This window comes from Cajanus cajan, chromosome 4, assembly GCF_000230855.2.
Source record: "Cajanus cajan strain Asha chromosome 4, NIPB_CcT2T_4, whole genome shotgun sequence".
NCBI classification, from domain to species: domain Eukaryota; kingdom Viridiplantae; phylum Streptophyta; class Magnoliopsida; order Fabales; family Fabaceae; genus Cajanus; species Cajanus cajan.
In genome coordinates this window covers 280,483-307,489 of record NC_138520.1, presented here as the reverse complement: position 1 = coordinate 307,489, position 27,007 = coordinate 280,483, and the positions used below count along the sequence as shown (strand labels likewise).

General features: G+C 31.2%; 4 protein-coding genes across 6 annotated transcripts; 1 reads left to right on the top strand and 3 right to left on the bottom strand.

The window, feature by feature from the left end:
* Window positions 1–287: 287 nt before the first annotated feature.
* HCF244 (NAD(P)-binding Rossmann-fold superfamily protein) lies at window positions 288–5,021 on the bottom strand. The gene is made up of 7 exons (XM_020382081.3): window positions 4,469–5,021; window positions 4,264–4,362; window positions 3,993–4,187; window positions 3,814–3,906; window positions 3,648–3,743; window positions 3,434–3,574; window positions 288–638 (listed from the first exon to the last, which is right to left on the bottom strand). Exons 1-7 carry the CDS (start codon window positions 4,904–4,906, stop codon window positions 462–464), a joined length of 1,239 nt encoding a protein of 412 aa, XP_020237670.1. The 5' UTR covers window positions 4,907–5,021; the 3' UTR covers window positions 288–461.
* Window positions 5,022–6,733: 1,712 nt separating this feature from the next.
* On the bottom strand, window positions 6,734–8,836 carry LOC109816938 (putative flavin-containing monooxygenase 1). The gene is made up of 4 exons (XM_020382115.3): window positions 8,029–8,836; window positions 7,757–7,932; window positions 7,319–7,680; window positions 6,734–7,225 (listed from the first exon to the last, which is right to left on the bottom strand). The coding sequence occupies exons 1-4, from the start codon at window positions 8,699–8,701 to the stop codon at window positions 6,886–6,888; spliced, it is 1,551 nt and encodes a 516-aa protein (XP_020237704.1). The 5' UTR covers window positions 8,702–8,836; the 3' UTR covers window positions 6,734–6,885.
* Window positions 8,837–16,549: 7,713 nt separating this feature from the next.
* On the bottom strand, window positions 16,550–21,803 carry LAZ1 (organic solute transporter ostalpha protein (DUF300)). 2 transcript variants are annotated; one of them, XM_020382116.3, is made up of 7 exons: window positions 21,648–21,803; window positions 21,227–21,491; window positions 20,852–21,145; window positions 20,694–20,782; window positions 19,508–19,769; window positions 18,509–18,757; window positions 16,550–17,308 (listed from the first exon to the last, which is right to left on the bottom strand). In XM_020382116.3, the coding sequence occupies exons 2-7, from the start codon at window positions 21,425–21,427 to the stop codon at window positions 16,952–16,954; spliced, it is 1,452 nt and encodes a 483-aa protein (XP_020237705.1). In that variant the 5' UTR covers window positions 21,428–21,491; window positions 21,648–21,803; the 3' UTR covers window positions 16,550–16,951. The 2 variants fall into 2 exon arrangements, with proteins under 2 accessions (XP_020237705.1, XP_020237706.1); XM_020382117.3 differs by having other exon boundaries at window positions 21,227–21,486; window positions 21,648–21,800.
* Window positions 21,804–21,869: 66 nt separating this feature from the next.
* Window positions 21,870–25,720, top strand: LOC109816940 (uncharacterized). 2 transcript variants are annotated; one of them, XM_020382120.3, is made up of 10 exons: window positions 21,870–22,083; window positions 22,186–22,244; window positions 22,309–22,349; window positions 22,658–22,689; window positions 22,941–22,969; window positions 23,429–23,465; window positions 23,770–23,826; window positions 24,139–24,215; window positions 24,347–24,420; window positions 25,451–25,720. In XM_020382120.3, exons 1-10 carry the CDS (start codon window positions 22,000–22,002, stop codon window positions 25,468–25,470), a joined length of 510 nt encoding a protein of 169 aa, XP_020237709.1. In that variant the 5' UTR covers window positions 21,870–21,999; the 3' UTR covers window positions 25,471–25,720. The 2 variants fall into 2 exon arrangements, with proteins under 2 accessions (XP_020237709.1, XP_020237708.1); XM_020382119.3 differs by having other exon boundaries at window positions 21,907–22,083; window positions 25,438–25,720.
* Window positions 25,721–27,007: the final 1,287 nt, after the last annotated feature.

Sequence of the window (27,007 nt, the reverse complement as noted above, 5' to 3'; positions counted from 1 at the left end):
TTACATATCACTTATCAAAAAATAGTAGAAATTTAAAAATAAAAAAATATAACTAGTGTGAGGGAAAGACAAATTCGTTAATAGAGGCGATACAAGATAAACATTTATTTTCTACGGAATAGTTTAGAACATTTATTTATTATTTTTCTTTTCAATTTGAAATTTTAAACTTGCATAAAGATTATATTTTATGTTTCTTTAGATTCTTTATAGCGTGTTTATTTGTCATTTTTTTTCTTTCAATAAAATAAATACAAAATTTTAATGATAAAATATGTACAAATGTATGCATATAAGAATGTACGTCACAAGTTTACTTATGTAAACAGATAATATGTTTTAATTTTTGGCACATCAATCGTACAAATTTTTTTATATAATAAATATACATAGCCGAAGCATCTTAATGAGATTTCTAGATATCTACATCAGTTAACTCGTTTTCAATTAGAAATAATCTTTCAGAAGTAAATATCGGTTTGCTTTGACTGGGCCTTGAGATCCTTCAATTTCTTTAATATGTTAGTGAAGTAATCCTGCAAATACTTCTCTAGGGAAACAATGTCTTTTGAATCGACCCCAAGAAGATTGTATGTCTCCGCCATTGGAACAGAAAATACAGTATCGCTGGTAAGGACCTGCATTTGGCCCATTATTGTACATTTTACTACTACTACGAGAAAATAGATAAGCTTTATAGACACTCAATGCGGAAAATCGATTGACAGCCACAATATAATAATACTATATTTTGGGTGATGCTAAACTATAATTTTTCACTTTTCACATCAGATTAGCTAAATTGCTTTTCAAATTCCCATTGTTTTTATCATTTTCATGTAATGAATTTCGAAGAAATTGTCACGCAAGTAAAAGAGAAAAGCAATCAATCATTGGAATATATACTTATACGAGGTAGAGTCCTCCATAACCTTCTATTTGTTTGACGGACATGCATATCGTGTTTAGTGTATTCTTAATTAGTGAAAGTTTAGTTCATAGTTAGCTGGTTGAACCGTGATCGTCCTGTAAAATTAAATAAATTAATTTTTATTTCAATTGAGTTGGGATAGTAAGCACTATGCTTAGATTCAAATTCTATTATCGATATTGTAATTATTATTGATATTTATTTATATAGTATATAACATCACACAATATATTTAAAAATTTAAGAACATAATCCAAGTAACTGAAAGAAAGACTTACCCTTGAAAAGCTAGTTAAAAATAAAAGCCCATTACAGCAAAATAAAATAAAATGCCCATATTTTGGAGTTTAATTTTTTTTTTCAAATTAAAAAGGCAATGACCGCATGGGTCAATGGGACAAGTAAAGCGCCAACTGGTAAAGTTATGGCAGAAGAAAATCAATAAATTTTATGGTTAAATTACGTCGGTACCTAAACTATCGAAGAATTTTCAAATAGGTCCCATTAAAAAAAAAAAAAAAAAGATCCTAAGGTTGATCTTTTACACCTTGAAATGGAAAAGAAAAAAAAAAAACAAAAGCTTAATTATATTTTTTATTCCTCAAGTGTAATTTTGATTCTCAGAATTTTAATTGAATAATTTTAATCCTTAAAATATTATAATTATACAATTTTAATCCCTCAAATATCATAATTATGTGATTTTAATCTTTTTTATTAAAAATTTAATAATTTTAAAATTTTAATATACATATACATATATATATATATATATATATATTATATTTTAAAATTATACAATTATTTGTTTATTTAAGTTAACATATATTATAATTTTTGTTAATATAACAAATGATATATATTTATTATTATTAAATAAATAAAATTTATATATTATTAATATTTTAATATTACTAATAAATTAATATCAATAATAATTTAAGTATATTTATAAATAAACTAATAATTTGATAAATATAACTTAGTATATATTAATATACTTTTACAAAAATCTAAATATATTAGATAAGATATGTATATTTCTAATTAATATACTTATATTTTTATAAAAGTATATTAATATATAATAAGTTATATTTATCAAATTATTAGTTTATTTATAAATATACTAATAATATTGATATTATTTTATCAGTAATATTATAAAAATAATAATATATAATTTTTATTTATTTAGTAATAATAAATATATATCATTTGATACATTAATAAAAATTATAATTTATGTTAACTTAAATAGATAAATAATTTTATAATTTTAAAATATTATATATATATATTAAAATACTAAATTTTTAATGAGAGGGACTAAAATCGTACAATTATGATATTTGAGAGGCTAAAATTGTTCAATTAAAAATTAAAAGACTAAAATCGCACAATTACAATCCTTAAGGGACTAAAATTACTCAATTAAAATCTTAAGAATCAAAATTGCACAATTGCAATACTTGAGGGATCAAAAAATGTAATTAAAAAAAAAAACAGACAATTTCTAGTAGTTTCAAAATCCTAGGGACCCAATTTAAAAAAATTTCATGACCAAGAATCCAATTATTATTATTTTTAGTTCAAGGACATTTTTATAAATTCTCAAATAGTTCAGGAAATTACTAGGTAATTTAACCTAACATCAATATTTTTTTACAATTAAACCACTAAAAATAAATTAGTTTAACACTTAGAACTTGACTTATCCGAAATGAAGAACACATTTCAGACGATGAAGTTATCACGGTTTATTAAAAAATCAACAACTTAAATTGTAATGTAGCTAACTATGAAACTGGAAGAACCTACAACATTATTTTTTCATCAATAGTTATGATTCTATACCTTATTTTGTAAAATACATCCCTCGTTTTAATAAGATGGTTAGACTGGATTTACTTTCCACTCAATTTAATCCAAGTACCCGAATCAAATCATATTTTTTTTATGTTACGTCGAGCTCACGAGTATACCAAACCCGCAACTACTAGTTTATTTATATGTAGTCCTCTAAACATTGAAAAACGGTGATGGATATTCAATACTTGAGAATTAGTTAGATACATAATTTTAATAGTCTAGAGACTACTTTGATAGACAATAAATAGTAATACTTGAAAGACCAAATTGGTGGTTTATTCTTTATTTGTTTTGATCAATCACCCCTTTCATTATATATCATACAGGCAGTCACTCAAAAGACAATGTTTATATAGATTGGAAGGTTATGAAATGTCAGTAACAAGGCAACTAGAACATAAGCATAGTCATCAGTCATCAGTCATCAGTAATGCCCTTGTGGGAAATGCTTAATGGGCATGGCTCACTGAGTTAAAAGCGATTTATTAAAATTTAAAAGCTGATTTCTTAATAATTGTGTTAAATATACCAACAGTGGATGAAATAGTTGATGAGTGTCGTATCTAAAAAGGGAAAAGATAGGTAGCGGAGCAAAGAAGTTGCAGAAGATGAAGGTGAAGAAATAAATACCTCTGAAAATGCGAGTCTGTCAGCAACATCATTTGTCCACTCAAAAAACCGAGTCAACTGACGAGTGAGTCTCAAAATGGAGACTGGAACTGTAGTTACATTAGCATCTTGGCCAGCAAGCCTCTCGCACAAGGTTATCACCTAAAATTAAAAATCACAGGTGAGGGAGGTAGATGAAGATTGGGGATAATAAGAGCCGATGCTGTAAATTTACCTCTTGGGTTGTCCAAGCACGAGGACCAGCAAATGTAAGAAGTTTGCCATTTAAATTGTCATTTCGTATGGCTATAAAAGTCAAGCGAGCTATATCCTAAAGGTGGAGGCAGGGCGATTAGAAAGGAAATCGAAGAGATTAGTATTGTATTGTATGTGTGTAGTACCTGAGTATCCATGTAAGCAATTCTGGTGGGGGCATCAGTTCCCCAAACAGATTTTTCTTCCAGGATAGGAACTGCATACTGACCAATAAGACCCTGCAGCAATGTAATGTTAGTTACTACTTTCTACTGCTAGGTAGAGATTAGTATTAGTGAGTAGTGAGTAGTGAGTAGTGAGTGACCTGCATGAAACCGCATAAGCGGATTATGACGTGGTTGAGGCCAGAATCTCTGAGGAACTTCTCAGTACAAAACTTGATCTCCATGAGGGGAACCTCGGGATGTTTGTCACAGTTATGGATGGAATAGAAGATGTATTTCTGAATTCCCATTGCCTTAGCACATTGTATGAGAGCCACTTTTCCTTCCCAGTCTACCTGTATGCGTGTGTGTAAATGAAGAAATGTAATGAAGAATGATGAATGAAGTGAAGTGTGTGTTAGAGTAAGTTACGGTTTTGATGGGCTCCTCGGGACGGCCTGTGGCGCAGTCAATGACAGTATGTATGCCGACTAAGGTAGCAGGAATGGTCTCTGGTTTACTCAGGTCAGCCTGGCAAAGGGTAATTAGAACACAGTAACAGTAACAGTAACAGTAACAGTAACAGTAACAGTAACAGTAACAGTAACAACAACAGAAGAAAAATAAATAGATTTACATTGACAACGGTTGCTCCCCAGTCGCGAAGGAAGTCGGCAGGAGCGGGCCTGGGCCTCACCAGACACCTAACGTCGTAGCCTTCGTCAAGGGCCCGCCGCACAATCTGCCTTCCCAGGGTTCCCGTCGCACCAACCACCAGTATGCTGGTTGCCCTCACTGGGCTCCCCGGCCCAAAATTCACTGCCCCTTTCTCAATTTCCGCACCACCGCCGCTGCTGCTGCTGCTGCTGCTGCATTTCACCCTCCATTCTCTTCTTCTCCCTCTCCCTGTCAAACAAATCCAATTTGATTGAGGCAACACAAGGGCACGGCACTGACCCACTGCAATAGAATGGGTATTGGTAAACGCCAGCGTTGTTGTTGTGGTTGTGGGTGCTACACTCCTGCGCCATTGCAGTTGGGCAGGTACCTTCGTGTTCACCAGCGCCATCTTCATTCAGATTTAGACAAAATATGGATGCTTCACTCTCTCTCTCTCTCTTTCTATTCCTCTCTTCCCACATCTGATCATAATTCCTCCACGTCGGATCATTTCCCCATCACTACTTCTCTGCAATGCAATGCAATCTATTATCTCTACCCCTTCCCTTATTATTATTTTAAAAATTATTCTAAATTCTTTCTCCATAAATATTACTTTTCCCAAAAGCACCATTTAACATATTTTATTACTGCTTCATAATTCCAAATAAAATTTATTAAATAGGCAACAAGACTTGTATGGTGTATTATGGTAAAATAATAAGTGTATAACTAACATTCTTCTAAATAACAAAAAGGAAACAAAATATTACAAATATAATTTTATTATTACTTAAAATTTGTTCAAATTTACATTTTATAGTTTGTAGCATCCCTTATTACTTCTTTATTTATCAGATCTTCCCCGTCTATAAGTCTTGCATCTTTAAAACCTTTCACAAGAGAAGAGAAGATTAATTTATGTCGAATATGCACAAAGTAATTATTTTTTTAACCAAGTTTACTCGATATTCAAAATTAGATCCGAACTTTTAAATATAGAATATGTTTGATAACACATTTTATGAACTTATAAGTTTATTTAATACGGAAGTTTATACAAATTTATTTTAGAAAGTTATAACTTATTTCTATTAATTAATTAAAACAATCTATAATTTATAAGTTTTTAACTCGTTATCTCCCTTTTTTAATTTTCATTAATTTATTTAATTTTTTATTTTTTACTTTTTCTTAGTTTAGAAACTATTTAATCTATTATATTATTCTCTTACTTTTATTATAAAAATTATTTTATGTCATTTTATATTTACTAATTAGTTCATCACTTAATTTTATCAAATATTTTTAATTCAATCATCTAATTTATAAATTTTTCACTTTTTAAGGTATGTTTGGTTTAGCATTAAAATGCTTAAATGGGCGTTCACATGTCATTGAACATTGAATCTAGTTGTTTGGATATTGTTTTATCTATTAAGTTGAATGATACTTTTCTTTCAATCGACATTTCAATCAAAGCAACATGTTGTTGCTTTTACGTTAACAGGTCACGTATAACACATATTTTTTTACTTGTTATATTTTTTATATTTTACTTAAAATAATAATGTTGATTTTTATTTTTTTATCATTTGAGCCATTGCGTTATTTAGTTGTTATGAAAGTATTTAAATATTATTTGTGTTTTAATTTATAATATTATCATCATTTTTTATTAATAATAATTTATTACCAATTCAAATACAACTTAAATAATAATAAAATACATAATATTTATATTATATTAAAATTTATTCTAATTTTAGCAATTAAAAATTTTAAATTACTTTTTTTTATCCAATTTAAAAGTACTTTTAATTATTATTTTTCAAAGAAATTTCTATTTTGATAAAAGGTAATTTTAAAATAAAAGTATCTAAAACATAAATTAAGTTAGATTAAATTCACTTTTAATAAAATTTAAGTTAAAAAAATTAAATTTAACTCAATTTAATTTTTTTAACTATAATCCAAACATACATTTAGTTTTTACTTTTTTATTTATAAATTTTCAGCTCACTTATAAATTATTTTTATCAAACACGTCATCAGAAGCTGCAACCACATCTATCGATCAATATTGGTATCACCTCTCGTTTGTTATCGCTAGTCTTTTTTAATCTTTTGGACAATGAATAAGACACAGCTCACTGACTACAAAAATAATAATATATATAGATTGTGAGATTCGATCCGCAAACTTGCAGAATGAATCCTTAGAAATCTAACACTAGATCATGCAGAATAATGATTTGATTGAAGAATTTATTTGATAGTGAGAAAATAAGGTTTATGCTAAGTGGCAAAAGCAGAACAAGCATTAAATCACTGTGAGTAGAATGAATGAAGAGATATAGATAGTATATTAAAGTGGCAAGGGGTGGATATAGATTAAGAAGAATAATCCCAAGGGCCATAAGGCTGAAATAATTCAGCGAGGAATCCCTTCTTTCTTCTGGGATTCCATCCCATGTCCTTGCAAAGTTGATCGTTGTACCATATATGCAAGGCAGCTAGACACGACCTCCTGTAGTATTGCCCCGAATATCTCTTCATATATTCATCCCATTTCTCCACATCTTTCTTCATCTCCTCAATGCTTGGCAATTTGAATGTGCCATCCAGAAATGCCGCAACCCAACGACACCTCATCTCTGAGGTATACAGATTAGAAGCACTTTCCGAGAACCCAATCACCGCCAGTTGCGGAATCTCTGGATGTATGCACTCCCTGCAGATTATATATACATGTTCACAATTAATTCACTCTTACTCTTAGGATCATGATCATCTAATATTTTACTTTTACCATCTCAAATCTCACCTGTATAGTGGAACGGTTGCGTTTGGAGAGCCAGCTATAAGGTTTTGAAAAGTGGGAGACACAAAAATGTCCCTCAGCTTCTTGTCACCACTGAACCCTGTGGCTAATATCACCAAATCTGACTTCAGAGGCCACGACTCTTTTCCATCAATCACTATGCCCTCTTTGCAGAACCAGAACCTTGGAGCTTTCTTTAACACGATACTTCCCTCTTCCACTTTCTCATAGAATTTCTCAGGAACCGTTGAGATCAAACAAGAATTGATTTCTTTATCAAAACTATGATTTGGTACCATCCCAAACTTTTTCAATCCAAGCTTCCATCTTATATGGCTTTCAACAAATTTCGAGAATGCCCATCTCTGAACGGAAAAAGTAATTAATTAAAATACAAAAATGATGGTAAATTAATATTGTGATTTGTAAATTACCAAGTACCAGAGGTGCAAGAAGAGTGGCAATGAGGCTGAGGAGCAAGGTTTGACCAGGCTTGTGAACCATGAGTTCTGAGAAACGATTAAGATACAAATAAGTGAGAGGAAGGCCCCATGGAAGGTAGTCTGGAATGTTCCAGTGTTCTGTCCGGTACAGGACTGTGCATGGATAATTAACCCCTGCAATTGCAAATGCACTAAATTAATATAATTGCATTTGCATGCGTATAACAAAGTGTATTCTATTTCTAAATATAGATGGTATGCCAGTGGTACCATTTACTGCTTGGCACTCCATTGCTATATCGAGAGCAGACTTCTGAAATCCAACCACGGTGACTTGTTTCCCTTTGACCAACTGTGCAGCCATCTGAGCATCCATGGAGGCGTAGTCAATGGAGTGTATGACCTTGCCTCTGAACAATTCTGGTCCTTGGTTTGGCGGAAATTCAGGAATGTTGGGAACATCACTGAAGCGACCTATGCAGAGAATCAGAAAATCTACGGTGTATAGCTGAGTGGAATCCTTTTGGGTATTGTGGACAGTGAGTGTCCATTTTGCTTTGGAGCTGAAAGGCTCTCCGGTTCCACCCCAAAGATGCCAGGCTTCAGCAGCAGGGTCTTGAGAGTGAAAGTGAATGGATTGAACATGGGTATTGAAGTGGATATGCTTGAGGAGGTCAAAGTGGTGTGCATAAGCTTTAATGTAGTCGAGGACCTGATGGTGGTGAGGGAAGTCTTGTGTGACAGAAGATGGCCATGCAAAATCAGAGAACTGATAGAATGGTTTGGGAGTTTGGAGTTTGGTGGTGTGGAGAGTTTTAGTCCAAACGCCTCCAATGCTGCTCTTGGCCTCAAACACAATTGGATCCAAACCCTTTTCTCTCATGTATTTGCAGGCTAGGAGGCCACTCATTCCAGCACCTATGATGCCTACCTGCTTCTTCATTGCACCCAAACCCAATACACACCAATACCAATACGGATTTCAGATTTCTTTCCTTTATAGGGCTAAAAGCCACCACTTATATAAGTCACATGCATTTCAATTCCTTTTTTTCTTTTTCATCTACATCATCACGTGCATATCTTCTTAAGTTAGGTGAGGACAAGTTAGGATAAGCATAATGATTTATGTGCTGAAAATAAAAATAGTTTTGTGAAAATGTTAAATTATTTGTGACGATAATTTCTTCAAGTTGCTATTAATTTTTTTTTTATTCTTCTAGTGCATTTTATAATTATCATACTTCAATACTTTTTTTATTGTCTAATAATATATTAAATTATTATATTTTTCTATTTTTATTTTTACTTTTTTAATCAAGTATTGTATCTTTCTTCATCATACTAACAGCCATGAGTTCATAGGAGAAAATTTATCAAGTGCTTGAATTAACCTCCTTAATACTTCAACAGATTAATTATTTATAAAATCAAGAGGCATTTCACATTTATAATATAATAAAAAATTGATTTTGTCAAATTTTCTAACCCAATTATATCTTCGTGTTAATTGTTGAGTGGCTAGGACGGCTGATTGAAACATATCCGCCTACAAATACGACTTTAAATTTAATGGTGCTATTTATATTGATTGAAGAGTTACTAAATTCATAAAATTTATTTTACAATAAAAGATGTGCTGAAAATAAAAATAGGTTTGTGAACATGTTAAATTCTTTGTTACGATAATTTCTCTAAGTTGCTATTTTTTTTATTCTTTTAGTGCATGTTATTATTGTTATAATTTTAATGTTTTTTTGTATTATTGTTTGATAATATATCAACTTAATAATTATATTTTTTTAATTTTAATTTTCACTTTTTTAACCAAATATTGTATCTCTCTTCATCATACTAACACGTGTTCATAGACATAGTAGACAATTTATCAAGTGTTTGAATTAAAATATACTAATTATTATGCATAAGAAAATATGACTTGTATTTTTTTCTTAGAGTTTTTAAATTATTATTTTTCCTCCACGTAATTAGTAACTTATAAGGGTTTTTCCATATAAAATAACATAAAATAATAAAAAATTTTGAAGAAAATAATATTACGTAATTATGGTTCTACAAATATATACCACACTCTCTTCCATCTTTGTATTATTTTAATCAAATTATTTATTATATTTATTACATTTTTCATTTTTTTCCCTTCTCACTGCCTCCCTTAAAAACGGATGTCCCATTAGTAACATGGTCCAAAGATAGGGATTTTTCACCTGAATTATTATAAATTTAAATTTAATTTCTTTCTTCAATATCTTGATTTTTTTTTCTCTATTTCAATCTATCTCGTTTTAGTGGTAATAAATGAGATTTTATTATATATTTTATTTTTTCATACATAATGATGTCTATAAGACTATAACGATCTATCATAATTCTTACACTTAATGGTTCACTTACCCATAGTAGAAGAAAATTATGTAATAACTACACAAGTATATAAAATATGTACAAAATCCAATATTGAATATTAATCCTAAGTTGTCGATCAAACAATTCAACTATAATAGCTACGTATTAGAATAACCTCAAAAGACCAGCTCTATCATCACTAGCATGGCCTCACAAAACAACACCTCCAACATATCCTTATTTTGCTCTCATTTAAACATGATCATCGTAGTCCAATTACAACACAACATGCAAAGGTAAACTAGTATTCAAATGAATAAACATATATCAAGTATAGAAGCAAAGTGCAACTATATTATTTAACAACATGCAAACCATACCATAATACACCTTATGGCTTACAACATAGCAAAAATAAACAACACCCCAACATGACATCAAACAACTTTGGAAGATAATTAACTTAATCATTTCAACTTACACCACAACCATATCATTCTACATACAAATCCACATAACATATGAACAACGCCACAACACCACATTATATGTATAACACTTCAACTACATCTGTCGTTACACATTCACCTACAAAGATCTCTTACAACAAGGGTGAATAGTCTAAGTGACTTAACCTTACCTAACCAACACGATCTTTTTACACCTACTAGATCAACAACCAATTTGGATACTAATCAATAACAACATGGTTTCTTGAATTTGGCCACTTAAACAAGGAAGTTTAGTATTCCTTTCAAGGTATCACAGTTTGGGTGTGAACCTACCACGACAATAGTTTGCATAACTAAGCCCCTATGAAACTAACTCATCAACTACCCTCCAAATACTACACCCTTCCAATACTTAGTTATGGATTTTGACCCTCGACCTTGTACCTTACTCGAATTGTCTCTTTATACATGTATACCTCGACCTTGCCCACATATGGATCAACATTAGTCACTTGTAATTAATATAATTCGACTTGACCCCTATATTGTGGTAACTTATGGTTGGTATACCTCGACTTTACCCACATACCACATCAACTAACGTATTAGAAGAGACTTAACTATCTACTTCAAGAGTCAATTGTTCAAGAAAGACTTTCAACAACTGGACTCGTAGAGCACCACACCAATACCCTCATAATGGGATATCTAACTTTAGAAAAACACATTTTTTTATAGTCCTAAGTCAATGAACACAACACACCTTAATGCCTTAATGCCTCAAACATCCTCAACACCATTGCCTCAACAGTTCAAAACCAATCATATATAGACATTATCCTAGACCAATGCATATAGAACCAACACCATTCAACAACATTCAACTATCAACAATTTAATTATCAATATACATTATCCTAGATCAATATATAAAGAACTAACAACATATATTAGCATGCAACATGTACTATATTTAACTAACCTATTCACCATTTTCTCAATCAAACAATAAGATTTCATAATTCAACTCAAGCCCGACATCATTCTTCCTTCTCCAAGCGTCATTGAGACAGATAACTCTCAAGCTCACCCACACTTGGTGCCACTCAACCTGCGCCCAATGTGGTTGAGATAGAAAGCCTCTGTTGCTTTTATGCTTAGCATGACTAAACCCATGCTTGGCCCCATTTCAGACATAGAGTTTTTGTTTGGTGACTAAATTGACACTTGATGTCATATAGGTAGAAAGTCTCTATCTTGATTACAAAGGATGCCTCTTAACTAGGGACCAACATCACAAAGTCAAAAATATTTTTCCCTCATGTTCAACGCCATTCAAGTTACATTCAATATCACTAAGTTAGAGATTTTTCTCTCTCTTCATGCTCAATGCCACAATCCTACGCTCGACGAATGTGAGACAAAGGACCCCTGACTTGATCTACACTCAATGTCATGAAAGTGCACCCAATACAATAATAAAATCTACACATAATAACCTCATAATTTTGCTCAATCTACTTGAAATTCATAAAATCTCCAACATGCAGTACACACCGGTAGCTTCGGGACAGGGATTTCTTTCCTTTATGGGGCTAAAAGCCACCTATATACGTCACATGCATTTCAATTCATTTTTTGTCATCTTCTTCGCGAGCATATCTTATTAACCATTTTACTTGAGCAATTATTATTTATTGGATCAAGTTATATTTTTCTAAATATTTTGTGGAACTTGTGCCGTATCCCAACTCAAACCCATCTGGAACACATATATTTAGTATTTACTGAAAATAGAAAATAAATTGATATTACTCCACTAATCTCATAAAATTTATTTTACAATATAACATGTGCTGAAAATAAAAATAGGTTTGTGAACATGTTAAATTATTTGTGACGATAATTTCTTCAAGTTGCTATTAATTTTTTTTATTCTTCTAGTACATGTTATAATTATCATACTTTAATATTTTTATTATTATTATCTAATAATATATCAACTTATTATATTTTTATTTTTATTTTCACTTTTTTAATCAAATATTGTATCTCTCTTCATCATACTAACACCGATGGTGCACATAATAGCCTCACCATTTTACTCATTCTACTTGAAATTTAGAAAATTTCCAGCATGCAATGCATCCAATATTAGATTTTGTAAGCCATTTTTTAGTATAATTTATAATTTACTCATCCAACAATCTCATGTCAATTTTTTTATTTGATTTTTTCTCCTTCTATTTCTCCTTTTTTTTTCCTCCTCAATCCTCTCTCTCTACCCCTCCTTGTCTCTTTCTCTTTCTATTTCGTCTCTTATTTTTCTTCTTTCTCTATTTTTCTCCTATGTTTTTGTATCTATTAATATTGATATATTACTTATTAATTTTTGTTTTTTTTAAATTATTAAAATTTAACTAATATTTATTTTAAATAAAATTTAATATTGAAATTTCAAAATTTTAAACGTACGATGAAATAGATAAAAGATAGAACCTTAAGAGTATGTAATTATAAAAGTACAGATTTTCACTATTTATATGTGATATCTTCTTGAACATAATTAAATTAATATATATATATATAACTCAAAAACAATTATTTATTTTAATAATTTTATATGTAAATTTTAAAAGGAAAAAAGTAAAAAGTAAAAAGTAAAAATAACATCGAAGCAAATAGGCCTAGTACCTTTCGGGCCTAATTTTTACTTACTCGTCTTGATCTGATTGGCCCGTTAGGCTGGACCAAATTGCCTAGTTCTTTTGCAAGTTTGAAAATAAATAACCCAACTTGATTTTGCCTAGTAGGCTAATGAGTCAATCTATCAAGTTAAGTCAAATTTGATAGTTTTACTAATTAATGAATATTAAAAAATTTAATAATATGAATGTAAAAATGTCAATGCATGGAGATTTATATATGGAGAAATGTTACTTAAGACGTGAAGCTAGATTCAATTATTTATTAAAAGATTGAAAAAAATTGTATTGATTTTATTGTTTCTTATTCAATCTTTATCATTTTATGTTATTTTTTATGACTTAAATATATTTCTAATTCATGTAAACAGAGTAACTTTTGATTTTGGTGCCTATAATTTTTTTCTTTGGTTTTCCTTAAAAAATTATAAACATCATTTTTTAACACCTATAAACATTGTTTTTAGTTCTTGTGAAATTAGTAAATTTTTATTTTAATTCCTATAAAATAATTTTTATTTTTATTTTTTACACTTCTAAAATTTAAATTAACTACTTTTAGTAGCCAATGATCATTTTAAGGTAGATAATAACATTTATTTTATGGATTTATAATTTTTTTTAGATGTATCAAACATCGATATCATATCACAATAGTTGTAGATGATACCTAAGATGGTCACTTAATTTTATAATAAATAAAAGTTAGTTAAAAATGATTATATAAAAAATAGATACTAAAAATAATATTTCTAATTTTATACGAATGAAAATCAAACAATTTTTTACAAAGATGAAAATCAAAATATGCTAACTTTGTAGGGAATAAAAAAATATTTAAAGTAAAGTTTAAATATGTTTTTAGTCCATCAAATTTAAGATAATTTTATTTTTAGTCCCTCAAATTTAAAACTAGTATTTTTAATCTTTATAATTTCAAAAATCTTGTTTTAGTCTTTATACTCAAATTTTTGTTAAAAAATTTGTCAAATACTATCGTATAAAACCTACCTATAAGTGTCATTATTAGTGAAAACATCACATTAAATTTAATTAATATTATATAATTGCTTGAATCTATCACTTTCACATATGTTATTAGTGACATGAGAGACTAAAACAAGATTTTTAAAAATTACAAGGATTAAAAATAATAATTTTAAATTTAAGAGATTAAAAATAAATTTACTCTAAATTTAAAAGATAAAAAAATATTTAAACCACTTATTTATTTATTAGTTGCTTTGCTTTTTAAAAATTTGTTATTTTTTAAAATCTCATAAAATTCTTTCAAATTACAAAATGTTGGTCATAAAAGTTGTTTAAAAAAACTTAAAAATTATTATATATATATATATATATATATTAAATTCACTAGATTTTTCGTATTAAAATAAGCTTATAAAATTTGAATTCAATACACCCTTCTTAATTTTTCAACTTAGATTAATCAAATATAAAATCAAGAGACATTATTCATTTATAAAATAATAAAAAAATATGATTTGTCAAATTTTCTAACCCTATTATCTTCGTAGTATTGTTGTGTGCCTAGGACGGCTGATTGAAACATATAGCCTAGAAATACGACTTTAACGATGCTATTTATATTGATTGAAGAGTTATAACCAATCACTTAATTGATAAAACGGTAAATATCTAATTTAGTCTTTATAAATGTAGAAAATTTAATTTGAGTATACGAGTAAACATTAACCATCTAGTAACTGTTGTCCTACATTAACCATTAATTCTTTTGCGCATTAATTATTTAATCTTTATATATATGGAACAAATTAAAATACCTTATTACATGTAGATGTCTAAATTAAAAATGTGCCGAAGAATTAACTGTGGTTGAATAAAACTAGAAACGTTTATGCGTATAGGAATTATGATCCCTATACGTAGCTATGACCCCTAAATAAAAAACAGCGAAAGAAAAATTAAAATGTTTATTTATTATAATTTTATAAAATAAATATTTATCCTTTGCCAAGAACTAAAATACTAGTTAATTTTAGATATAAATATAATTTTCATTTCTATAATTTGACACTTTTTCATTTTTTGTCTCTGATTTTTTTTAGTAAAATTTAAACGTTTTATTTTTTTTTTTGTCTTTTATTGTCAAAGTTGATAGCTAAAATGTTGATTTATTGATATTGGTAACATACCAGTTCATTTATAGTAGGTTAAATACCTCTTTTGGTCCCTTATAATATTTTTTTATTTCAATTTAGTTCCACTTTAATTTTTGGTTTTAATTTAGTCCCCAATAATTTAAATCATTGCAATTTGGGACTTCCGTCCAAATGATTTAAACGGAGTTAACTGGTGGCCACGTGGATGACAGGTGGATGTCACGTAGATGCCACATAGATAAAGCCCAAAATACTTGAATACATCTGAAACCAGAACGGCCCGTTCTGAAACCAGAACGGCCCGTTCAAAATATTTATAAGAATCATAAATATTTTTCAAAGAACAAACTGGTATAAATATTTTCCGATCCAAAGAACAAACTGGTCCGGGGTGAGCACGAGTTCCCATTCCAACCGGTCTCATTCAGCTTTCAGAACAGTAAGTTTATAAGAATCATATATATATATATATATATTGAAGGCTTTCTAAATGCTTTCTTAATTTCCATCATTACTCTCGTAAAGAATGTATATAGATAATATTTTTCAAAAACATTTCGCGATATATTGCATTGAAATCAATCACGAGCCCCAGGCCATCTTGAGAACACAATGACTTCGGATTTTTGTAATCAATCCTTTCCAGTAGAAGAGATTTGATTAATCGCAATTATCTAGTGAACACTTTCTTGATTGAAGGAGATGTAAGAGTTCGGCTAGACATCATTGTCAATGGCATTATTATATTTGTTGAGTTGGACAGTGACGAGACAAAAGCACGCCAAAGGAGGAAGGGAGAATACGACGACGAGCTGTGTATTGCATTGTATCAGTTTGAATAGGTAAGGAAGAAAAGGGATGAGACGGTGAAACTGAATAAGCATTAACGAACCAAGGCATAAACAAGGGCAAGCAACTTCTTTCTTCTCCCTCCCACATTTTCTTTGCTGTGTCCCATCAATAGGGAGAAAAATAATAGTATTATCTATCCATTTATTTTTCTTCTCATTTTCTCTCATCCATCTTCTAGACTCTAATGCGAACATGTTCCATCAACTCCCTACATGAGTAAAAGAACCATTAGCATCACACTCGTTTTTAAGACTTGGCTAATAATAAAGTGTGTTAAAAAAAGCTTGTTTCTGACATTTCTTTTGATAAAAATATATTTACACGCGCATTTCTCTAAACACTTGATCGCATACACTAACATTGACATTTAGAAATACTAAAAGCCCCAGCATCAAATACGTATTGCCCTCGACAAACACTGGCTTATTCTGGCACTGCTGCAAATTTCTTGTTTGGTACAAAGCATTAGAAGCTGCCAGAAGAAACCTCTATACAAATACAGAAGGCCCATCATAGTAATGGCACAAGAATATCATGACTTCGTCCGAGGAGAAATGATATATATAAAAAAAATTTCAACCAGAACTGTCATGCGCCAAACATGTTTCAAAAGTCAGCCTGAGAATGTAACAAATTATTCCTCCTCCTCATAAGCTGTTCACTAAATCATTGGCTACTCTTTAGTAACCCACCTACGGCCTCTAATCTGGTAGCCCCCAAAACTTTGATCACTACTACTCTCTCCTCCACTCTCTGCACTTGTATATCCAGATTTCCTGCGATGCTTCTTACCCCTTGATAGTCCACTATCACTGACACTACCATTCAAGAGGGGGTCATCGATTCCCCGAATCACTCTCCTTGCAGGTGATGATGAGACGATGCAACTATCATCCTTGGTTCTTCTTCCATCTTTGTCATTTTTCTTAATATTTTCGGAGATTCTGTGTAGTTGCTCATTGAATCTAGTGATCCCCTTTTCCACAGGCTCCACTGCTTGATGGACTGTGAATTTCACATCTTTTACAATCTGAATGTTAAAGAGAAAGGGTGAAGCAGATAAAATATTGAAAAGGCACTAGAGATAGATAAGCCAAATTTGTATATTACTAAGTGTGTTTGGGAAAGATTTTTTTTTTCCCAACTTTCAGCTGCTTTTACGAAGAAAATAAAAGTAGTTTGGAAAATAAGCTAATTGGTTAGGACAACAGTTTAAATTTATAAACAGTCTTTTCTCTGAAAAATAAGTTGTTTTCATAAATTTGAAAATTTGAAGCTTATAATTATTTTCTAACAATTATTTTTTCCTCTTGAAGTTGATTTACAACATAAAAACTTGGTTTTTTTTGCTGTTTTTGAACAAATTAAATACCTCAAAATTGTTTTTCAGCAAACATACGAAAACTAAAATTCATTCCGTTTATAATCGATAATACATATAATCAATTACAATATAATTTTCACAACTTTTGTGAACACACCTTAATATAAAGATAACTTAAGAAGTTTTCACTCTTTTGTTGTCCTGAAGTCATATATGTCCTGAAGACTATTAATAAGTGATATATGTGTCACAACAAAAAAAGGTCATATTTGCTGGCATGTTTAGAAAATAAATTAATAGGAAGGAATGGGGTTTAAAATGTAAATAAGCAAAGAAAAAATTATTTCTGAGAAGTGCAGCTCACTTTATGATACCATTTTCCTTCATTTTATCCAAGATCTTAATCTTATCACATATCTAGTGTTACTCTATTTTTTAATAAAAAAATAATGCATGCATATTTGGTGTGTCTCAATCAAGTCTTCAATAAAAAGGACTGCTACATATATGGTGACACTGGCACACTAGCAGACCATCCTAGCCCATTTTTTATTTTCCTTGACCCTTGGCAAAACATGCACAGTACTTGGACATTTTGAAAACAGTAGAAGTATGTTCTTCTATATGGTGCTATAACCTCCACAGCTAAAGGGAAATGTTTGACCTAATTCCCTTAGAATAATTTTCAAGGAGACAGTTTGTTTCATTTTTGAGTAACTACCAATTAGTCCCTAATCCCTTTATGACAAGTTTATAAATACTTCAAAGGATTTAATTTTTCAGAGAATGAGAGAATAATATAATTTCCTTGCCTTTCCTAGAAAAGCAGGTTTTACGCATTGTTGACTCACCACATGCCAAGAGAAAAAGAAACAAGCTTAAATATTAGCACACTAAGAAACTTACATATCCACCACCACCGATAACAACATCACGAACACTCTCTCTAATTGTCATCCCACTCTTGGTATCAACATCAGGTGTAGGAAGCCGCAGTTTTGTGGGTCTCTCACTGTCCCTAATCTCATCAGGGTCCAGAGGACAGTCAGCAGAGTAATCTCCCAGAACTGAAACGCTTCCAGGAAAGCAGTCTCCCATTAGCTCATAAGGCTTTGCTGGAAACACATACAGGTGAACTACGGAAGCAATGCCCATCTGTGCTTGATGAATACAAAGTGCTGTTAAACTTTATTCTTCCCCTTATCTGAAGCAGTCATAAAAATGTAAAACATAAAGATAAGAAGTGCTGAACATGTACTTATGAGTCCAAAAAGGTTCAAGTACAAGTTCAAGAAACAGTGTGTACGAGCCCAAGAGCTTTTGTGTTAAACAAATAAATGCAAAATGTAACATAACACTAAAAGTATAAAATATGAACTACCAAACTGTGTAGCATATTATCATCCCATGACATTGGGATGATCATAATTAAGATTAATTAAATGATCAATCCTCTGATGAACCACATCTCATCAGTGTTTACAAGTCGGGGTTTACAACAAATACATTGATCCATGCAAAACAATCATATTATATCAAACATTGGTGACAGTATAATAATGCAACACAAAGATAATTGTGGCATGAATCTATAGGCTTTAGACAGGTCAATTGGCGATAATTAACATCAATCATCTAGAGAAAATTCCCATGGTCAAATAGCGGAATTCACTTCCCACCAAGATGATGATCAAAAGAGTGAATTCATTTTGCAGACCATGTTCACCAGGCATTCTGGAGCAGGATCTCAGTCAATCATGGTTCATGGTTGCACAAAATGTTTCCTAACAACTGTCAGTTGTAAGATATGACAGATGTATTGGACATTCAATGAAAATGCTGTTACAGTTCCTAATGCAATTGCCATAAAACAGTGCACGCTAGACTTAAGTGAAGGACATCTACCTCAATGCAAATGATGAAATCTTGGACACTTGACTTGAACTGCAAGCCTTGAGCTATGGGACTTTTGAACAGACCAAAGGTGCATAAGAGAGCAATTGCCACACCTTGCCACCAAGTGAGGAACACAATTGATTTAAATGTCAAAAATTTGGCCAATGGCTTTATATGAGCCAGTTCTTCCTTTGTGACAGTATAAAATTGAACAAGGCAGTACAAAGCCCATGACTGACTGAAATTCAGAACCACTGCCACATAAGGATACCTACAAATGAAGCAGATAGCTCATGCAGTCAGAAATAACTCGAGAACCTTTATCTGTCACTAGATGTGTATAATTACACAAACTTTAAAATGAAGATAACAAACATGAAATTTTAACAACCAAAATCAGAAATAATTATATATTCAATTCAACACCTCTGCGAGCAAGTAATCCACAACAGCATCAGTGAAAATCACATGCAGACCTAATCATTAGAATCTAGAAATGCTAAATCCTCTAGACACATCATGACGACAATAAATAAATAAACTTATTTCACTAGGTGAAATCAGCTACATGGATTACACAAAGCTATTCGGCTCCTTTAAAACCAAATCTTCAGAGAAATTATCCAATAAAATCTAAGGATTTTAAATACATCATCACAACAATCCTCCTAATTACATATGGAGTAAAGAAAGACAGAAATTGCACGTGCATTTAATACTTTTGAGAGTCTCAACTTCCCTTTTAGCCCTCACCTTCCTCTTCTTAAGTAATTAGGATTTAGGAGGATTAATCAGCTAATATTTAAAGAGGATTTAGCATTTCTCTAGTTTAAAATATTATAGAACAGAAAGAACATTTTTGAATAGGTAAGTTACTGATTACAATTTATGCTGGCACTCTAGGGTACACCAGCTCAATGCTAGAGACATTTAGTTGTCAAAGGACAAATTTATATGGCATATCTAAGAGAAAACATATATAATACAATAATATAAGCTTTGCCAAGATTGGAAACTTTCTTCCTCTCTTTTTTTTCTTAGCCCGATATTCTTGATTCCCTACAAGTTTAAGATTTTCAAGTTTCTTTCAAAAATTCTATTTGCTTTCTCATTTATCTGTTCTAGTGAAACCGGATTTATGTAATATGACTGAACAAATCATTAATCGTAAAAGAGCAGTTTGAGAATTTCTTACCCACATGCTGGTTTAAATTCTCCTTCACAGTAGACTCCAAAGGCTTCAAGGATTACAGCGAGAATAGCGGTGAAAGCCTTGATTATCATCTGAAAGGGGTTGGAGAGAGTCAATATGAAGAAAATATAAAGGATGAAAGAGTGTGGGAGATGGCATACATATTGAACAATGCCAAATTTGACAATTTGGTAGAAGCCGGAACCGAGTTTCCAAGGTTTAAGGAAGTAGTTAAGAGGAAAGGGATGGTTGACAGTGCCCTTGTCAGAAGAATGTTGTAGAAGAGGGGTTTTAAGAGAAGCAGGTGCCTGTCTCTCCATGAACTGAATGGTCCTTTCCTCGCCGCCGAGGCAGGCAACAAGGTATCTTCCAAAGCAATACATGGCAAAGGATTCGTAGCAGTCCCTTAGAATCTCGCAATCAACGCCTATAGAAGGATTGACCAATGATACAAACTGGTAGGGGATGGGGGAAAGAGGAAAGTGAGTGGAGATATAACAATATGTATGTAAAACATGTGTATGAACTTAACTTACAGATTCAATAGAATAGCAGGGAACCATTAGGATAACCCCAATCAAGAACTTTTGCTCCTCGGGATTCTTGTAAGCGGAAAGATGCTCGAACAAAAGATACATGGAGAGAGCTAGAGTGGGGACGAGAAATGCAGCTGCGATTATAGTTGCCCATGCAGGAGGCGAGGAAATCAACTGGCTGAGAATGCTGCTGTTGTTCATTGACCACTCACTCACAGTCACAGTCACAGTAATAGTATAGTATAGCTAAATTCAGAGACCTGTTCTGTTCAACAGATTGGATGAATGGAAATGATATGAATATGCATATCACATCACATGAATAATAATTATAATGATAATAGGGTAAATGAAATTGATGATCCAGGGCACAGATTCAGATCACGAGTCGAATCGAATAGATTGGGAAAGAAATCTTAACCTTATCTGGATCGTCTCGGCAGCAAGCAATTCAAGAAAGGAAACCCTTCTTTTCCTTTTCGCATCGCAATCCTCTCCGACCAGTCTCCTCTATCTGCCCCTCTTCAAATAAAAAACAAATTACAATCAAATTAATACACGTCTCCTTTCTACACTGCCTCTGTGGGACTGCCTTCCTCCTCCCTCATATATTGATATTCGCACTATTTTTTTATTTATATTTTATATATATAATTTAAAAACAAAGAGAATTATTTTTATTTTGCATTTTCAATATATAAAAACGACGCCGTTTGATTTCGTTGTAAGTATTTGTGGGCAGCAAGGTGAGGCGAACCGCGAAACGAAAGAGAATGGAGAATAGGGCAATATTACAGGAATGGTTTGACCGAGTTGACTCGGAGAAAAGTGGAAGTATAACAGCGGTGCAGCTCAAGGTAGTTTGGTTTGATTTTGTATTTGAATTTGAATTGTGATGAATTTGTAAATATAATTTAGTTTTGTTTCCAATTGTGGCGATGCGATGTTATTGTTCTCAGACAGCTCTAGGTGTGGGCAACCTGGAATTTCCACTCTCAGTGGTTGAGCAGATGATCAGGTCCATTTTCTTCTTCCTCTTGTCTATTTTAATTAATTCCACTTATTTCCATTCTATACTACAGGATGCACGATTTCGACAGGAATGGAACTATGAGCTTTGAAGGTATGCCATTCTCACTATCCCTAATCCTATGAACTATGCATTCATTCCATATCCAGTTACCATTTATCATCTCCAACGTATTTCTTTTTTCTTCAAACGCCCTCTTCCTGTAACTAAACAATATTTTTTACAAGCTTTCTACCAATATACCACACCCAATTTGGAATTTGTGTGTCTTATGCTTCTTACTCAATTGCTTTTATGTATTTATTTATTTATTATTATTATATTATTATTATTATTGTCTGTTAATTCAAAAAAATTATTTTATCCCTCTATCTAATCCTCAAATAATTTTTTTCTCCCAGAATTTGTTGCACTCAACAAGTTCCTTCTTAAGGTTAGTACTTTTACTGGTGCTAAATTAGTGTTGAATGTACTAGTCATCACATGTCTGTAATCTATTATTGCCTTCGTTTGGGCCTTCAAATCCCAAAACTTGTAAGACTACCTCAATTATTATCCTTCATTTTTTTCTCATAATTCGAATGCACCCTTTTCTGCAGGTATATCACATTATAATCAATAAGGTCAAGTTATCCATTTGATATTTACCACGTGTATTCTTATACTACTTAAATGTCTTTGCAGGTTCAACATGCATTTTCTGATCTAGAGAGGTGAGTTTTTTTTTTTTTTTTTTTCCAATTAAGATTATGCGATTCCGTGTCATGTCTATTTTTTATAAATAATTTCCTCTATATTATTTACATCTAGTGAGATTAATTAAATGATGGGCGACCCTTTGGAAAAGAAACTAATAATATCAAGGTTCATAAACCATGGGAGTATGGGTGGTTTGAATCTTAATATTCTTAGGACCTATTAGTATTACCTCTGAAGTATAAATACCTTTTATGTGATAGAATACCAATGAATATTGGTGAATAGTGTAATTAGATGACACAAAATACAGCAATATAGTGAGGGATTCACTCTTTAGAGAGTAAAACGTGGGATTATAGTCATTGACTAAAAAATTAACAGTTGTGATTTAAATAATTACATAATTTATTATACATGTGTGCCTTCCATGAGGGATGGATGAGTCCTAACACTTGCTAGCTTCATTGATGCAGGGGTCGTGGTTTTCTTGTACCTGATGATGTATTCGAGGTATATTTTTAAACATTATTCCTACAATTTTCTAAATTATACCGTGTAGTTACTGTTACTATTTCAGTCCACCTAGCAGAGCTTATAGTTCTTAAAACACTCCCCAAGCTGTCAAACAAAACGTTAAGGTCTTTTATTGAAGAATGTTGGATGTTCTTCTCTTACATTGGTGTCTTGCATTACATGTTTTTTCCTTTTCCAGGATATAAGAATATTATTGATGATGAGAGTCTTCAAAACTCTGCTTATACCACAAGCGTTTCTATTGCGACTCATCTTGACGAATTCCTAAATATTTTTGTAGGCTTTGGTCAAAATTGGTTTCATGCTGGATTCTCCTGCTTTTTACTCTGTCTGTGAGGTAAAACATCTCTATAGTTTAGATATGAACTAAATTTTGCTGGAGAAGTGCATCACAATCAATGCTTATAGTCAAAATTATGGCAAGATTCTTTTTTACACTAGATCTATATCCTGTTTGTTTTTGTTTCTTTCTTGGGATGATAGCTTGAATATTGGTAGTGAGATGGAAAATCCTATAATGCAATGTGTTAGACGTATAATTTATTTGTCATTGTTTTGCCACCTAGAGTTAACCTTGGTTGGCCATTCATGCATGCAATATTGCAATTTAGAAGATCGTGCTAAATTAACTTTTTATTATTCTTCTCAGAGCTTCGATCAAAGTAAAAATGGGAAGTTTCGGCTGGATGACTTCATATCAATCTGTATATTCTTACAATCAGCACGGTATGTTCACACTTTGCACAAAATCCTTGAAAACCACATGTTTCCGGCAGGACACCATTTTTTCCAACCCCATATTGAATTTTTATGTTATTATTTGCATTATAATAAGGATCTTTTATTATTTCTTGCAGGAATCTATTTCATTCATTTGATACTGCAAAACAGGGCAGAGTTACTCTTGATCTGAATCAATTTGTCTATTGTAGTAAGTACACACTGAGCTACCTCATATGATTAACTATCCGTGATTAAATGACCTATCAGAGTTAGCTAACTACTAATTTTGGTTAGTTTGAAAATATTTATCTCAATGGGATTGTATTTTTCTGTGTTGGTGAAAATAATCAATTTTCTTTATTTTTTAAATCTTCACGCAATTCATTAGAGAGTGTGTGATCCATGGAAATTATGATGAAATTGCAATGGCACATGATATTTAAATAATTATTATGTTGTATGTAAATTATTCCATCTTATAATTCGACTGGAATTGATGGTTGAGCAGTTCTTTGCCTGACACTTTTTTTCTAGTAGCTGGGCTCTAATCACAACAGATGTTTTTATGTTGAAACAAAGTGACCTTTCATTTGAGATGCAATTAATGATTTCAAATAATGGAAGGAAGATCCATTATTGGAATATAGAAGTTTTGGTTCTGCTCAATTTTGCTTAAATCTGACATAATGCACAAGCACTTTGTTGACATGGACTAGGCGACTAGCACCAATGTCCACATGAACTGGAAAAAGAAAAAAAATTGAAAAACAACTCCACTTGGGCAAATAGTTTTGAAAGAACCCCAAAGTGTTGATTGCCTTGCCAGCTATCCTCAAGTTGGTCATTTAGTCAATTATCCACTTCCATTTTCTTACTCAAAACATCACGCAGGCTGTTTTTGGGTTTTGAGGGGTAGAAGTAGAGAGTAATGCATTTATTCTTGCTCTAGAGTTATACTCCATCAGTCCATCTGCCCATGCTATTCTATTGGGCTGCTTCTGCTGTATTTCCTCAACCAATTTTGTCTCTGCAGCCATTGAATTTAGATTTGCATTTGATTTGGAACATTGCTACTATGTTAACTCAACATATTAATTTCTGTGTTTTTTTCTTTTTCTCTCTTCTCTTTTACAACCTGTTCAGCTATAAATTGCAGAATATGATTCAACTATATTAACATAGTTATTTCTGTTTATTTCTCTCTTCTCTTATACAACCTGTCCAGCTGCCAATTGCAGAATATGATTCGATAATATGACGGCTTGTGAAGATGATTCACAAATACTGCACTTTGTAAAATACCAAAAAGTCATCTTCGAATGAGTTAAATCGTGATGATGTATAAGATGAAAACATCTCGAGTTTGGATACTATTTGCCATCTGTTTGCAAAATACTATTTTTTTTTTCCTTTTCTTTTTGATAATATATTTTGTTTATAAAAACTTGTTATAAAACATCTTGACTTATGATAAGTTGCGAAGATGATTCGTAGAGTTTTACAGCCAATCATTAGTTGGAGATAAATTTGATGTATATCCTGATGCTCATTTCCTTGCTTTGATATGAGTTGTTTTTGCCCAAGGTTGGATTTAATCATCTAACAAAACTAGTTTTGGGAGCAATCTGATGTATGTAAACAGGAATCCATTATCAGTTTCTAAATAAGGTCTATTTACTTTATTACGAGATGCCTGGTGGTTATTGCTATTCATCCCAAGTCACCCCAGCCGTTGTGGCTATTCTTTCATTAGAAATAAAATCATAATGTTATGGTATTGAATCATACATTAAAATGTTTGTGGCTGAAATTAATTCAGACATATATTTCAATATGACTAACAATTCAAGATTTTGTTTAGTTGCAGGGAAAAGGAAAGGTAATAATAAGGCTATAGGTCCTCCAAAACTAGGGGATAAAGGAGATAATTGGGAGGGAAGGGATAAAAAAAAAAAATTAAAGAATGAAAAAGATAGAGTTAGTTTCATGATTAAGACAAAATAATAAAATAATTAATTAGTGTAATGGTCAACAAATGTATTTTTATACACATGCATTAAAGATTGAATCCCTTAATCACATAGGCAAGGAACAAAGTTATTTATTAACCATACTACACTTTATTGGTATTACTCATTTGATTTGAGAGTAAATAGAAAATCAAAATTTTTTAGGATTTTGTTTTCCTTAAAAGAAAAAAAAAAGAAAGAAAGAAGAATGCTTCTAAAATTTAATTAATAGTAAAAACAAGTAGGTGTCAAAATCTCCTTATTTTTTTCGAAAGGAAATATCTTTCTCTTCTAAATTCCTCCTTGTTACGTGATTAACATTTAATTTCACTATTTTAAGTATATTTTCAATCCGCAATAAATCTTTTATTTGTAATTAAGAACTATAATTTCTGAAGTGAGCAAAATTGGTAACAAACATTAATTTTATGGAATTGCTATCGGATGCATATGATTTATCCTTATTTCTAAGCTCGAGAATTGTGGTTAATAAGGTGATCTCCTCCATCACATCTAACTAAAAGCTCACCTTCAATATACCAATCTTCCAATGTCCAATTCGAAAATGTAACACTCTAGTAAGGTATTACTTATGTAAGATCATGTATGCATACAATCACAAAAACAAGTAAATTTAAATCAAAATGTTGTATTTATTTTATTATAAAGAAAAAAACATAACTCAAGAGCGTAATACATGCTTACATTAATACGAGAGGCTTAAAATCTAGAATGAGAAAATAAATAATAAACAGACGTCTTAAACTAATTATCATGAAATAAATA